The sequence below is a fragment of the Eulemur rufifrons genome, chromosome 6 (genome assembly GCF_041146395.1).
Source record: "Eulemur rufifrons isolate Redbay chromosome 6, OSU_ERuf_1, whole genome shotgun sequence".
In the NCBI taxonomy this organism is placed as follows: Eukaryota; Metazoa; Chordata; class Mammalia; order Primates; family Lemuridae; genus Eulemur; species Eulemur rufifrons.
The window spans coordinates 87020766-87037336 of NC_090988.1; the positions used below are offsets into that span (position 1 = coordinate 87020766).

Consider the following 16571-nt stretch of genomic DNA (forward strand, 5'->3'; position numbering starts at 1 on the left):
GCTTACTTGGCCATTTGTATATCATCATTGAAGAAATGTCTATTTAAGTCCTTTTCCCATTTTTAAATCAGGTTGTTTGTCATTGAGTTGTAGGAGTTCTTTATGGATATTGGCCCCTTATTAAAGATATGATTTGCAAATATTTTCTTCCACTTATGAGTTGCCTTTTCACTCTGGTTGATTGGTGTTTTTTTATGCACAAAGGTTTTGAATGTTGATGTAGTCCAGTTTATCTATTTTTTCTTTCGTTGCCAATGCTTCTGGTGTCATATCCAAGAAATCTTTTCCAAATCCAATGTTCTAAAGCTTTCTCCCTGTTTTCTTCTAAGAGTGTTTTAGTTTTAGCTCTTATGTTTAGGTATTTGATCTATTTTGAGTTAATTTTGAGTGCTACTATGTAGCTAGCAGATGCAATGCTGTGAAAATACAATTCAAAATATGAGAGGAATGTAAACCTAGCACTCTAGGAGGCTGAGGCAGGAGGATCACTTGAGGTGAGGAGTTTGAGACTAGCCTGAGCAAGAGTAAGACCCTGTCTCTACCAAAAATTAAAAAAAAAAATTAGCCGGATGTTGTGGTGCACACCTGTAGTCTCAGCTACTCAGGAGGCTGAGGGCTGAGGCAGGAGGATCACTTGAGCCCAAGAGTTTGAGGTTGCAATGAACTATGATCATGCCACTGTACTCTACCCAGGGTGACAGGGCAAGGCTCTGTCTCAAAAAAAAAAAAAAAATTCCAAAAAAACAAAATAAGAGAGGAAGCACATGTAAGAGTTTTCATGGGTACCTATCTCAAATCAGTTGTTGTTCAACCCAAAGAAATAATAAGCATTGCCATGCTTAGACACATTTTTTAAAATGTCTTGGGAGAAGTTGCATTTCTTACCTCTTTCTGCTCCTGCCCATCACCTGCTCCACCTCCACACATGCCGGGTGTTCATGTGGCTTTCATTCCTGTAAGCCTGGTTTTTCACTTTTTGCACCCTGAAGCCCCAAATGTTTCATCAAAATAATAGTGAATATTTGAGTGGATACTTTTTCAGGCACAGTGCTAAGTAAGCACTTTATATGTATCATTTCACTGTATCTCCTAACAGTTCCACAATATAGTGTGATTGTCATCTTTTTTAAGGTTGTGGGAATTGGTGCTTAGAGAGGGTAAGCCACTTACCCATGTTGAACCGGGACTTAAATCCAGGCCTATTTGGCAACAAAGCCCTTATTCTTAACCACTAGGCTACTTGCTCCAGGCCTGTAGGAGAGTGTTAAACACTTACTGGATCCATCTGTGCTCAGGCAGTGATGGAACCAGAAGGTGCTTGGTTGCTAAGTTCTGTTTTCTCCTTTATATCTGTAGACAGTCAAGATGGGCCTAAGTGTTATCTAGATCTAGCTTTTAAACCTTTTTATTCTGAGTAGATACTGGTGGGAGTTAAATCACCTCCTGTGAGATCGAATTGTAATGAAAGGAAAAATGAGGTGACTGTTTCTTCCTCTTCCAAGGTCAGCTTTAGAGTCTGCTTCCTCTAAACCCCCACCTGAGCTTTTACCCAAGGAACCCTTAGATGCCACGGCCACTTGGTGTTATTCTGACTTGTGGCATCCCATATGTATAGGTTACATATGGGAGAACAAGCTTTTCTAGAATCCTGGATTTTATACTGAACTACCGTACTCTCCTTTTCCCCCTTCCTTGACACCAGTCGTTGTAAAGCCAGTAGCTTGAATCTGTTATGTAGAGTATGTTGTATTTTGGTAACAAGGAAACCAGTAAAGCATTTGTGGGAGGGAAGGTATCAAATGCCCTGCGATTATACCATTTTCTTTCTGATGAATCCATTGTAATCAAGCTATTAATTTAGTAATTTGTAAACACCTACTGAGACTAGGCAGGAATCCTGAAGCTCCATTGGTGGGAGTGACCAGAAGCTGCAATTGTTTCAATGACACAAGGTAGGTAGCATTGGGCCTTGTGAGCACAGATGGGCGATTTCTAAAATTGTTGATAGACAAGTGAGTGTCCTCTCTCATTCCCACAGCTTGTTTCCCTCAAAGATCTTTTCTCCAGATTCTCTGACTATTAATCGGTATGACCAGAAGCTACTATAAAAACACATTAGCATTTGTATTCTGAAATATTTTACTGCAATAAATTTTTATTTTTCCCTAATAATGAATTATAAATTATGTAATTTCATTGATCATTGTCTTTCTTCATAGGAGTTCATTCTAGGTTTAAACTTACAATGAATTTTGTGAAAAAATAAAGACTCAAATGTTTGTGAAGGAAAGTGCAGTTGTCATTCTCTGTGGACATATACCAGAAGCAGATAGAAAGAGAACCTCATATTCATTCTGATCAAAAGGGCAAAAAAAATTTGATCAAATAAAGCTCAGTATTAGAAATGATTGGTTTCTGCTAACAAATTTTTTGGGCTAGGAATATTTATCAGCTGACTCCCTTCTATTCCATCCCACATACGTTTCCTGGGTAATCTTGTTAAAATACAAATCAGGTAATGTTGCTTTCCTTCATAATCCTCCAGTCGCTGCCCATAAGGTTTAGAATTAAATTCAGACTCCACGAGGCCATCTCCTCTCTTGCCACTCCATCACCCTCCCCTGCCTCCAGGCCAGAGTGGACATTGTGTGTCCAGTACGTGCTCTGTCCTGTAAAGTGTAGCACCCACGACTGGCTCCTCTGCTGGCATCCCTTTCCTCACTTCTCTGTGAATCTGCCTGCCATGTTTCCTCCCAGCCACGTTTGCACCGAGCCTTATGATCCTGTCCATCTTTCAGGGCTAAGGCCACCATTCACCTGCCCTGGGAAACGTGCTCTCAGCACCTTGGCACATTTGGTTATGCCTTTCCTTCTGTTCTCGCTATAGCTTATTATATACTTCTGCTTGCTACTCTCGGGCCTTTCCTTCTCTCCCCCTCCTCCGTGTATTCTTGAGAACAGGGCCATTTATCTTGTTTGTCTCTGTGCTGTTAATGGCACCTGTCATTCATAGCACACTGGAGACCTGCCTTTTGCATGACATCACTGAGGATTCTGGTGGTGCATGGTCATGCTTTGTGGTACACAGGCTGTTTGAGCTTCTTCTGTTGCTTCCAGATGCTCATGGTCTTGAATTTTCAACCTCTATATCTGAATGGCTTCTAGACTAATGCTATGTGATCAAGTTTAATTTTTTTATAATCTTTAGAAGGAAAGCTATCTTTTTAGGTCTACCTCCATGTGAATGTACATCAGATCACTCTTTTCGGGGTGGAAGAGAGTATATTTTTCAAGTTCTAGATTGTTTTACATTACTTCCTTTATTAATATTTTTCCTTTTCTTTTCTCTACCCGTCTTTCCTTCAGCCTCTTTCTTTTTTATTTTATAAGGGCATTTAGGCAGCAAAAAAAAAAAAAGGGGCATTTAAAATTCCCTTCAAGAATTCAGATTTGCCATTATATAAGCATTTTCTAGAAATGCAATGAACGCAACAAGTTGATATATTAATAAATTCCCTGGGGGTGAATTATGGGCCCGATAGACTCTATTGATTTTGAATAGAGGGTAAGAAGCACATTCTTGAACGAACCTTATCAAAAGTGTGCTTTGTTGATGAGGACTGTTCTCATTATTACCTTATAATTAAAGCCCAGTCAAAAGAAAACTATGCTTAAATCTTTCAAAGGGCAAAGTAATCTGACTGGCTGCGTAGTGGGCCCTACTCCAGGACTCCTTCTGTCTGCCCTGTACTGACTAGCAATTAATACTGAGCAAGTATGAAGCAGCTCAGACTAAGACTAAATCCTAAAACTATACCTCTTGAACTCTTAGTCTGCAAAACTCTCACAAGCCTTCTTACTTTAAAAAAAAATTTTATTTGGAAATAATTTCAAATTCATAGAAATTTATAAGACTAAAAATATTACAAAGAACACTCTAGTACCCTTTGCTTAGAATCACTTATTGTTAACATTTTACCATATTTGTCTTATTTGGGGGGAGTATGTTGCATATATCATGGTCCTTTACCTCTAAATACTGGAGTGTATATTTCCGAAGAATGAAGATATTCTTGTATATAACCACAAGACAGTTACCAACTCAGATTTAACACTGATATAATATTTTTATCTAATGTATGATCTGTGCCCAATTTTAGACCCTATGATATTCTTTATAGAATTTTTTATCTTCCAGTCAAGAATTCAGCCTAAGGCCGGGCGCGGTGGCTCACGCCTGTAATCCTAGCAGTCTGGGAGGCCGAGGCGGGTGGATCGCTTGAGGTCAGGAGTTCGAGACCAGCCTGAGCAAGAGCGAGACCCTGTCTCTACTAAAAATAGAAAGAAATTATCTGGCCAACTAAAAATATATATAGAAAAAATTAGCCGGGCATGGTGGCGCATGCCTGTAGTCCCAGCTACTCGGGAGGCTGAGGCAGTAGGATCGCTTAAGCCCAGGAGTTTGAGGTTGCTGTGAGCTAGGCTGACGCCATGGCACTCACTCTAGCCCAGGCAACAAAGCGAGACTCTGTCTCAAATAAAAAAAAAAAAAAAAAAGAAAAGAAAAGAAAAAAGAATTCAGCCTAGGATCAGACATTATATTTAGTTGTTCTGTCTCTTTAGTTTCCTTTGATCTGGAATATATCCACAACCTTTCTTTGTCTTTTAAGACATTGACATTTTTGAGGAGCACAGTACTCGCCCGCTCTTTTTAATTACACGTTGCTCTTGTGGGGTTTATCTGATGCTTCCTCACGGTGAGGTTCAGGTGATGTTTTCCTGGCCAAAATGTTACATACATCATGTTTTGTCCTTGTCAGGGCATCACATCGGGACACACACAGATCCATCTGCCCTCATCGGTGGTTGATTCTGGCTCTCCAGTCCAGGTGCTACCCAGTTTCTCTGTATAGTTACTCGTGTCCCCCTGCACTAATAGCAGTCTGTTAGGAAACACTGAGACCACGCAGATATCCTGCTCCCTGTCATCATGTCCCCTAGATTTAGCATCCAGTGGTGTCTCCTCACAAACCTGCCTTATAAAGAGGTTTCTGATGCTAAAGAATTCATGACATTCATGTCTTGATATGTAGTCTTTTCAAAGTCATTTAGTCATTGCCTGGATAGTTAGTCATTTCAAAGCAAAAGGTTGCAACTAGAGTGGGGTCAGTTTCCTCAATCCAGACTCTGGTTTTATGCAGACCGCATCGGTCACCAGTATATGTAGAGGCAATAAGGAAAGGGCACTGAACATGGAGTCAGCAGGCCAAGATCTGAGTTCTGCTTTCACCATTCAGTTGTCATCTGATGTACAGAAAGTTGCTTCATTAGTTTGATCCTTAATCTCCTCCTCTGGCAAGTAGGATAAATGATGTGGCATATATAAAAACACTGCAAACTGGGAGACGATGTGGAAGTGTGAAGAATGGAGGGAAGACACTTGCATTCATTGGATATCTATGTAATATGCTCCAAGTTTTCACCTATTTTGTTATCTCACTTGAGATCAATGTTAACCTAGAGTCCCACTTTACAAATAGGAAACTAAGGATCAAGAGGGGTCATGTAACTTGCCTGAGGTCAGTTCAGTTTACCAAACAGCTCGGTAAACTTTGCCAGGTCCTTAGCTAGACAGTGAGGAAACAATGGCAAATAAAACACAGGCCAGGCGTGGTGGCTCGTGCCTGTAATCCCAGGGCTTTGGGAGGCCGGGAGTTCGAGACCAGCCGAGCAAGACCCCAGTGTCTACCAAAAAAATTTTTAAAAATTAGCTGGGCTTGGTGGTACACACCTGTAGTCCTAGCTATTCTGGAAGCTGAGGCAGAAAGATCACGTGAGCCCACGAATTTGTGGCTGCAGTGAGCTATGATTGTGCCATTGCACTGTAGCCTGGGCAACAGAGTGAGACCCTTGCCCCTTAAAAAACAAAAAACAAAAAACAAACTCAGTCTGTGTCCTCTCTGCATGCACACAGAGAGAAGACAGATATCTACATACATTATACGAACAGTAAGTCTAAAACTAGAGGTCTACATCATGTTCCACATTTCTTCTGTCAAGAAATATCTAGAAAGTACCTAATAGTCTGGCAATTGAGGATACCATGGCATAAAAGATAGAATGCCTGCTATGATTGAATTTACATTTAGTGGGAAGGAGGTAGACCATAAACAAATATGTGCATAAGATGATTTTATACTGTAACAACGGCTAAAGAAAGTAAAGGAAGGTGATATATTCAAGAATGTCCGGAAGCGTAGGGGATGCACCGATCTGGGTTTGTGACTTGGATTTGATTAACGCCAAGGCCTGTGCTCTGCCTGCGGTGCCATCCTGCTTCTCACGGAGCTGTGGCTCTGTGCCGTGCGGGTGTCCTCCTTTGGCCTGGCGAGCCAGGTCTCTGGAAATGCTGTCAACAAGGAGGTCATTTGCCAACTGAAACCATCCCCTAGGGTTTACTGTACCTGATGCTGAACCAGCGGCAGGGTAGGGATGCAGGTAGAGCCACATAGAGCCAGAGAGAGCAGCCGTAGGTTTCAGCTGCCCGGAGACGAAGTGGGTTTTCTCATTCTTAGCACACAATTACAATACTCCGTCTAAACTTGAACTTGCCATCATGAAGAAATCTTCTGGGCCCCATTCCCTTAAGTTACTGACTTCCAGTACTTTTGTCCTCTTTGGCGATGAGAGTTGATGGTTTTGTTACTTCAGATGAAAATGTAATTTTTAATCAGAATAGATTTGGGTTAATCTATGAAATTTAGAAAACAAATAGGAAAACCGGAGAAAACAAAACTCAATATTTTTTTTAATGAAAGAAGGTATTCCTGTTTTATGTTTTGTTACAATATGTTATTGCTTAGAGTGATCATATAGCTCTATGGGGTTTCAAAGAGCTACAAAGCTAACTATCCAGAAATGGCAACTGGGAATGAAAATGTAAGTCTCTATCCATTCTTCTTGTTAATTGCCAATGAAAATAAAAGGAAGTAATAGAGTGTGTCTTGAGTGTAAGTGGAATCTAAATAGGGAGAACTAAAGCAATATAAAGGTTCTCACTGGAAATACTCATTTCTGGTCAACTGCACCAACTTTGAGAAATGCCTTAAGAATAGTAAAATTAGTCTTGTTGGGATAATTGGACTTTGACCCCTTCCAACCAGGTGAATCTACATTTTTCTCAGTGATAATATCTTTTTTCTTGGCCCTTTACCGCAGTGTAAGATCTAAAAACATAAGAGGTCCCTCCAAACCATTAAATCTGTGTCCAGAAGGACTAAGCTATCCAGATGGTTATCTCAACAGTCAGAGATTCTCTATGGAAAATGGTGTTCTTACACCTTTTACAGAATATAAAAATACAGCCAAGTTCTTCTTTCCAAATTCATTCTGAAAATATAAATGCTGGAAAACTTAGAAAGGAATTGCTAATATATACTAGAGTTCAAACTCCACACTCTTTAACTGACAGTATTTTATTTAATTCTCATAATAGTACAATAAGGAAGATGCTGTATCCCCTAATTGCAGAGGAAGACACTAAGGCTCAGTCATTGAGTATTTTGCTGAAGATCACACAGCTAGTAAATGGTCAAGCTGGAATTTGAATCCTAGTTGGTCTGATTTCAACCAATGCTGATTTTTTTTTTTTCCTTATTATCCTATCTATACCTATTTTTTCACATCCCAGATTCAATTCTTCAGGAAGTGCTACTGACTTGAGTTAATTCTTGAAGCACATCCACTATCTGACCACTTCCCATGACTTCCACTGCTTCCACTGTGATCTGACCCACCATTACAGCCTGTTCTGGACATTTTGCAGTATCTCCCCTTTTGGCATCCCTGCTCCCATCCTGGCTTATAGCTCCTCCAGTCTACTCACAGCAGCCAAAGTGATCTTTTTAAAACAAAATCTTGTTATTTCACCCCTCTGCTAAAAATTCTTCCACAGCTTCTCATTTCTTCCAGAGAGAAACCATGGGTTCTTATGACCCACAATGTGCTAATTTCAAACTTGCATATTATCTTGCCCCCTCCCCACCCCGCTACTTCTGTGGCTTCCTTGCAGTTCTGGAAACACCCTTAGCACACTCTCACTTCAGGGCCTTTGCACTTGCTGGTCCTTCAGTCCAGATGGCTCTTCTCCCAGGTATCCTTTTGGCTAACTCCTTCTCTTCATTCAGAGCTTTGCTTCTGTGTCACCACATCAGAGAGGCCTTTCTTGATCAACCCAACTGCAGGAGCAGCCTCTGTCACCTCTGTCTTTTACCCAGGTTTATTTTTCTTCTTCCTTTTTGTCATCAGCTGCCAATTTTGTATGCATTTTTAATTATTTGTTTGTGGCCTGTGTGCCCATACTAAAATGTTAGCTCTGTAAGGTTAGGAACTCTGTTTTTATTCATAGCTGTATTCCCAGTTCCTAAGACGTTCTACCTGGTACTCAGGAAATAATTTGTTGTTGAGCGAATGCTTTTTGTAAGATTATACTGTTCTTCCTTTGTTTCTTGAATGTTAACATACAAATTCCACATGTTTGGAGGTAGGTCATTTATAGGATTATCTGTTAGCCAGGATTTATCAAGGATCTTCTCTGTGCAGAGCAAATATTTTGAACTCCTTCATTTTGGACTTAGGTGCTAAGATTTATGCCTATTGTTATTATAGGGCATTTTGTCATTGCTGTGTAACCAGGGATCTCTGCAGCATCAGAACAATTCCTTTTTCCTAACATTTTCTAGAAAGTCCTAGGGTGTCTACCAATTAGATAATCAAGGGCTTTTTTGTGGAAAATCTCATTTCAAGGTCTGCAAATAAAGTAATACAAACTCCAAAACTAGAATATATATGTATAATTATTCAAATTTGGGGGAGGATATTAAGTCCTGAAATGGTAAATGAATACTCAGATTTAAGGAAGTAAAATTTCCCTAATAGACCTCATGAGAGCCCCAACCTCTGCCTTAAGAATGTGTTCTGCCTACACTGGTGAATTTAATGCTCATTAAAGGCAGATTACACACCACGTCTAGAATCCCATACTGTACAAATAGATGGGAACCTGGTGTCTTCTGGACCTACATTTTCCCAAATCATTGTTGTGAGTTGTTCTGCTCATTTTAAAATTGAGAAAGCATGTTTAGTACACAGATGACCACCAGTGAAAGATGCTCTACCATGTGAAGTTCCAAGGTCCATTGTTTGATTCTTGAATATCCGCCGTGCAGCTTTGGGCATCCTTCTTTCCACTACTCCATGGAATTGATTCTTGTTCTGACTCAAGACCCCCTAAATGGTTTTATGAAGTCCAGATATCTAAGCAAGATGGTCCAGTGGGTGAGAAGAAGATACCAAGTTGTCTCCAGTGATTTTTCTTTTTTTTTAATAGGCTGAGCAAGAACAAAGCACCAACAGCTTTGTTTTATGAACTAATTAATTATTTTCAATTTAGGATTCTAAATTTGCAGACCAGGACACTTGCCAACATCTCTAGCAGTTTCTAAGCTAGTAATATTTGTAATGGCAACTTGTTGAGCTTGAGCAAACTTTAAAGATTTGTTCTGCCCAAAATGCTTCCTATAAAAGTATGACTGTCTTCTTGACTTGTTTCCCATGTTTTCCTGAGTAAGCAGGAGAAATGGATTAATTATCACTTGTTGGGTTTTGTTTAACAGTTTAAGAATGTACCTAGATGACCTTTTGACACGTAAAATATTGCTTTCCTTTTATATAACTTGAAGTATTCCTTTTTAAATTCTTGGCAAGTAGCAAGATCTATAGATTTGCATTGGTTTAAATAGATGATCTTGCTTAAGCTTCAGAGTATCTAAAATCTTCACTTAAACTTTCATATTATCAACTTCCTGGTGTAATTGATTTTCTGGACTATAGCAGTGGAAAAGGGAACCCAATATTTCTTTAGTGCTGTCCATAATGAAGTGTTCTTCGGCTACTTCATTCAGATTTTCATTGCGTCCCTGCTATGTACCAGGTACTCTTCTAAGCATTGATGGTTTAGTGGCAAATAAGATGATGTCTTTATGGTGTTTGTGTTCTAGAAATTGACATTGTCCAGTGATCAGACTTCGTTTTCTGTGCCGTTTTGCCTCTCTGCTGCCGCTGCTGCACACATTTCTGATGTCTGAACCAGCCTGAGCTACTTGCGGTTCCCTGAAAACCTCATGCTCTTTTATGTCTCCTTTTTCTGGCTCCTGCTGTTCTCTTATTTGTTTACCTGGCAAACACTTCCACTTCATTTAAGTCTAAGCTGAAAAGCTATTTCATCTCTGCATCCTTCCCATCCTCTGTGAGGCCAGTTAACTGCCTTGATTTTAAACCATTTGGAAATAAATGCCCTTTACAGAATAGAATTTACATTTCTTAGCTGGAAAACATAGCTGACTTGGAATTCCTGAGAATATGCCTCTCTTCTCCCCACCCCCAGAGCCAGGGGCTTCTCTAGGCTGCCCGCGGTTTAGCTGAATGATGACTTAACTTGTGGCACCATCAAGTGGTTCAGTCGGGTGGTGCAACTTAATTCTCCTGCAAGGTCGAAGAGTCCAGTTTATGCCATATATATATTAAGGGAGGGAGAAAGGATGGGAGAAAGGAACAAAGAATTATAATACAATTGAAAGGTATAATTATCAGACCATCTCTATCTCAAGAAGCTCAAAACTTTATGATACTTAGCAGGCTTGTGATCTAAATATGGAAATGGTTTTTTAATCTTCACATTTTTGTGACCTTTAAACCTGACTCATAGAGATGAGAAATGGTTTGCTTATGTTCCTTCATTATTTGAGACCAGAGTATATGTGTGTACTCTGTTGTGTTTTGTTTGCTGCTCTGCTTTGCTTTGCTGGGTGAACAAACTTTTCCCTACCCATTGTTATAGCCTCAGTAAGCTCTGCATTTCATACTGTTATGAGTCTGAGATCTCTCTTTGGTCTATGCTTTCCTACTATATCCTTGCAGCAAAATGGTTTTAAAATTAAAGACCTTTTGACAAAAAAAAATCTTTGCTTACTAAGTGAGGGATAAATGTATAGCCATCATTCCAATAAACAGATTTTTAAAAATCCAAGCTTACCTAATCAAAGTTGGCCCAGGTGTTGAAGTATGTCATGACATTAGTTTTCTTAGTGTGGGTTTGTGGCTGCAGGGACTGGGAAAGAGAAAGGTGGAAGATGATAGCGGTTAGGCCCTTGAGTTCTTGGTTCTAACTAGCAAGCTGAAGTTTCAGCCCACCTGTCAAGGAGGGTGGGTTATATTCCTTGACTCCTACTTGGAGTGGGAAAAATACAAAACACAAAATTACGAAAACCCACACATACTCATGAAACCCAAAGAGACATGGGAGCACTCTGTCTAGGTCTCAGTAGGAAAGAAATGCATTGCATGGAACAGATCTCCATTTTATTTCTACCTCTAGTAATGAAGTTTTTGATTTTGACCACCATGTGTTGGAACCAATCCTCTTCTTTAATAGAAGTATCATTGTGATTTATACCCTTTCCTTTCACACATGTGTGATAAACAGAATATATTCACTCTTTGATGAACTACCATGCCCAAGTTATTAACATTTCAGATGACAGAAGGGACCTCTTGTATCATGACTCAGGACTCATTGTAATAGGATTTCCTTATATTCTATGTCGAATCATATCCAAAATATATAGCAAGGCCTTAGAGACTGGTTATTGCTATGATGTCCATGCTGGTCTCAAACTCCTGGCCTCAAGAAATCCTCTTGCCTCAGCCTCCCAAAGTGCTAGGATTACAGAAATAAGCCACTGCACCCAGTCTGTTTCCATATTGATATACTGTCTCCCTCTCAAAAAAAAAAAAAAAAAAGAAGGAGGTGGCTCTAGCTTATCAGTAGCAAAGCTTATAAAACTCAGAAGCAGAAAGGAATGGTAAGTAACCAGGGAAGAAAACTAGTAGCCCAAGGCTGAGAAAATATCTATTTTAGAAGAACCAAGCTGATAGAACAAGCTTAATTAACCATAAATTATGGAGAAAATTGATATTATCTCTTTAGGAAGATGAAATGTCAAAATTCTACTTGGTGGTTCTGTAGCAATGTTCAGTCTGGTCAGAGTAGAAAGGGTATCCTATCTTGAATCTCTGCTCTCTAGATTTCTATTTAATGTGTTCCTTTTTAAAGTTTCAAAAAGGTGTATTTCTGGATTTTTTTTGGTTGGTTGGTTTTTGAGACAGTCTTGCTCTGTTGCCCCAGCTAGAGTGTAGTAGCATCATCATAGCTCACTGCAACCTCAAACTCCTGGGCTCAGGTGATCTTCCTGCCTCAGCCTCCTGAGTAGCTGGGACTGCAGGCATGTGACACCACATGCAGTTAATGTTTTCTAGTTTTGGTAGAGACGGGGGTCTCACTCTTGCTCAGGCTGGTCTCAAACTCCTGACCTCAAGTGATCTTCCCGCCTTGGCTTCCCAAAGTGCTAAGATTACAGGCATGTGCGACCACACCTGGCCTATTTCTGCTTATTTTTAATACTTTCCCTAGTCTCAAATTCTGATTTATTGATAGATTGATTTGTTAGACTTTGTTTTAAGCTATCGTGTGTTCTATCAAGCTGGCTTTAGAGAGGTGCGTCTCTTTTCTTCTCTCTCTCTAAAGATACAAATGTTAGGTTTCCTCAGGATGTTTCTACCACTAAGAACAATCACACACCACTGTGAATTTTGAGTTTGTGGCCTTCCTAATCAGTGGCATGTTTCTTTGGGGGGGGTATTGCCTTTCTAGTGTGTCCTGCCATACTTCGTAGCCACAAAACTGGCTAAAATCCGGAAGCCAACTTTTGATAAACCCTCTTCGGAGACGTTTGTGAAGTCTGCAATTAAAACAGTAGGCTTGCAATCCCGGACCAATGGATACTTGATCCATTCTCTTATGGTATGTACATTTTTGAGCCCCAAATCAGTACTTTCTGTTTTGGGGTTTCCTTTCCTATTGAGTCACAAAATAGTATGTGATATATTTGCACATATACCTTATCTAGACATACTAACAAGGCATCTGTGTTTTATTTTAAACTGTATACTCAAGAACTTTAAAGTCTACCTATAAATAAAACAGTAATATAATAAAATGTTAAATCATGCTTCAGTTTAGCCTAAATTATAAGCTTTAATTACATATCTGTCCCTTTTTTCTCCTAGAGCTCAATATTCTCGATCCTGCCTTCTTGGATCTATTTTAAAATAAGCATGGGTGTCAACAAGTCCACACGGGCTCGCTATCTGAAGAAGAACAAGAAGAACTAAGCATCGATCACTGCGTTGAGTAACTTGGCCACATGCTCCAGCCTGTGTGTGCTCACTGCAAAGCACCCCACTGGTCTTTAAAATCTGCAGTTGTCTTTTGAATAGTTTCAATACTAACATGGCTAAATATTGTCTTAATTGGCAGGAAAACAGAAGTTGTTTTTAGAAGTTTCTGACATTTATTCTGGCTACTACTAGGAGTAATTTTAAAGTTTAATACAAATGCTCATATCAAATGAATATAGCACTAATATTACCAAAAACACTTGATAGGAAGGAAGATGATGATAGCAAATCACGGAATGATAGAGTCCAACATAAAATTCAACAGTTTTATCTGGTCCAAAATGCCATTGATCATTGTTGTATTTTCTCTGAAACTGATTATAAAAAGTAATGTATAGATATTCTTTTTTGTTTATAACACTTTGAGGGAATGAAGGTTAATTGATTTGCTTATGGGAGGACACACTACAATTTACAAAGATCTCTATAAAGTTTTCTAAAAGTATATTCCAACTATTCTTTCTCAAAGGTAGCTAATGATATAAAAACTATGCATAAACTATGCTTTCTTATAATACATATTTCCTCTCAGTTTAAATATACGTAAATACTAAAAGCTGTCTGGTACTATGTATAAAGGTAAATGGACCAAAGTGTATGTCGAGACTGGCAGCCACTTATGGTGCCACTGAAACCCTAACCCAAGAGTGACCTTCTTGGACCCCCAGCCCTCTTTGTTTCTACGCGGAACCAATACTGCTCATAAATGTGACACCGGCTATTCCTATAAAAGTAATGATATCATAGAAAAGGCATGCTTTTTAAATTGGTCCCCTATAGGTACTACTATAATTACATTAAAACATGATATAACCATGGTATTGAATGAAAATATATTTCTTTGGTGCTTGAAATTAAGGCCATATTTATACTGGCTTGATATAAATTAAGACTAACTTTTATCCTGCTACATAATTTGCATGGAGAAAGCACCAAAAAAGAATTCAATACTATGAAATATGCAACACAGAAGGTTCGCTTTTACCTAGGCTATGGTTCCTAGGCTCTGAGTTTTAAGCACCAGTAAATTTATCAAAGAAATTTTTTTAATTGGGGCATTTAAGTGTTCCTGGCTTTTAATTTTGCCAGCTAAGGACATGAAACAAAAATAGGGAAAACCCAAACTACCATCTGCTATCAGCATCATTATGTGAGAGAGAATATATTTTAGCACCAAAAAAGTAGCAAGAACATAATCTCAGAATAAAGGAGGGTCATTTAAACTGAATAAATTTAGCTTTTTGAAAAACACATTATTTGCCTTTTTTCTTCTCATTTTGTTGTAGCAATGGTGATACTACAATGGCCTGTGCAGTATTTTATCTGCTTTCGCATGTTGGTTGGTTGCTTGCTTGCTTGCTTTGGTGGTTGGTTTTGGTGGAGAGGTGGTAGATGGGGAGAGATTGGTTTGCAAGGATACAATATGCTTTTTCTTTTATCACAGTTAGAAAATACTGGTAATTCTGGCTAGAAAATCCCTTAGCAATTTTAAAACTTCTGTGCTATGGCTTTGATTGCTTCAGCTTGGCAAGTATCTTCTTGTATTTGACACACAATGATCAAGATGATGACATGAAAATATTTTTCCAGGAACATGAAAAACCATACTAAAGGAGAAAACAATATACTCCAAACCTTCAAAATAGTGAAGCATAATGTTTAGACTTAACTTTATGTTGACTTGATTTTATTTTCTGATGTGTACTAGATAAGATTTGAACCCAGGCCAGGTGCAGTGGCTCACGTCTATAATCATAGCACTCTGGAAGGCCGAGGTGGGAGGACTGCTTGAGCTCAGGAGTTGGAGACCAGCCTGAGCAAGAGTGAGACCCCGATTCTACAAAAAATAGAAAAATTAGCCAGGCATCTTGGCGTGCGCCTATAGTCCCAGCTACTCAGAAGGCTGAGGCCCAAGGATCCCTGGAGCCCAAGAGTTTGAGGTTGCAATGATGCCACTGCTCTCTAGCTGGGGTGACAGAGTGAGACTATGTCTAAAAAAAAAAAAAAAAAAAAAAGATTTGAACCCAAAAAAGAATAGAGTAGAAGATAGTATTAATTACATGTGTAGAGTTAGCTGACCTCACAGCATAGAAAGCTGTATTTTAATTTATTCTTTCATTGTCCTTTTGGTGAAATAACATGGGGGAACATTAGAGGAATTGTCCTACACACGTAATGGTTTGTACCATTCTGATTTGCCCTTGTGCCAGCACCACATGCACTTAAAATAAATAACTGCTAAAGATATGATGGTATCCCTTTCCTCAACTGGTCCTGCCCTGAAGAGAGGAATTCTGAGTTCTCATGTGGTGCTAATTGTATCGCAATACGCTAGAACTGAACTTTATATAGAGCAAACATTAATGCCAATACCAATATCAGTGGTGCTGATTCAGTGTAGAAGAGATTTGTCGTGATAATACCTTATGGAAATGAAATGAGCTTAAGTTGGGCTATAATTTCTTAGCTCTATTGATACCAAAAATTATCTGAGATTTTGGTGGTTGGTTCTGCTTTGCTCTGTAGTTTACCACTGTTAAAACAAATGATCAAAGCTTTTTTTTTTTTTATGTATGTTGGAAATTAATTTAGTTTATAATTTTTTACTTCGTGATATTCTATTATTTTTAGATCAACATATTTATAGCACTTGTGTCATGACACAAAACATAGAAATATGAACAATTTAAATTCCCTTGTGGAAATATAATTCTTCTTTGTATTGAGATGTATTTGGACACATCTAGAAGTATATAACACTGTATCTAGCATGAATACAAACGTTAGATTTTAAAACTTTTGACTGGGCGCAGTGGCTAACTCCTGTAATCCTAGCATTCTGGAAGGCTGAGGCAGGAGGATCACTTGAGGCCAGGAGTTTGAGACCATCCTGAGCAGGAGCGGGACCCCATCTCTACAAAAAGTAGAAAAAATTAGCTAGGTGTACTAATGTGCACCTGTAGTTCCAGCTACTTGGGAGGCTGAGGCAGGGGATCACTTGAGCCCAGGAGTTTGAGGTTGCAGTGAGCTATGTTGACACCACTGCACTCTAGCCCAGGCGACAGAGCTAGTCTCTGCTTAAAAAAAAAAAAAGAAAATTTAAAAAAGACAATTTTATATTTTGTGCATCCTGATATGCACTGAAGACCCAGCGTCACTTATATCACTGCCAAAAATTCATAACCTGAACATAGTCAAGAAGAAATATCAGAAAA

At 39.0% G+C, this 16571-nt stretch overlaps 1 protein-coding gene across 1 annotated transcript in view; it reads left to right on the forward strand.

Moving 5' to 3' along the window:
• Positions 1–15708, forward strand: part of HSD17B12 (hydroxysteroid 17-beta dehydrogenase 12) — a 150898-nt gene extending 135190 nt beyond the window's left edge. The window contains exons 10-11 of the mRNA XM_069469852.1: positions 12770–12919; positions 13186–15708. Coding sequence (XP_069325953.1) covers positions 12770–12919; positions 13186–13290 — 255 coding nt within the window. The 3' untranslated portion in view covers positions 13291–15708. The remainder of the gene's footprint in view (positions 1–12769; positions 12920–13185) is intronic.
• Positions 15709–16571: the final 863 nt, after the last annotated feature.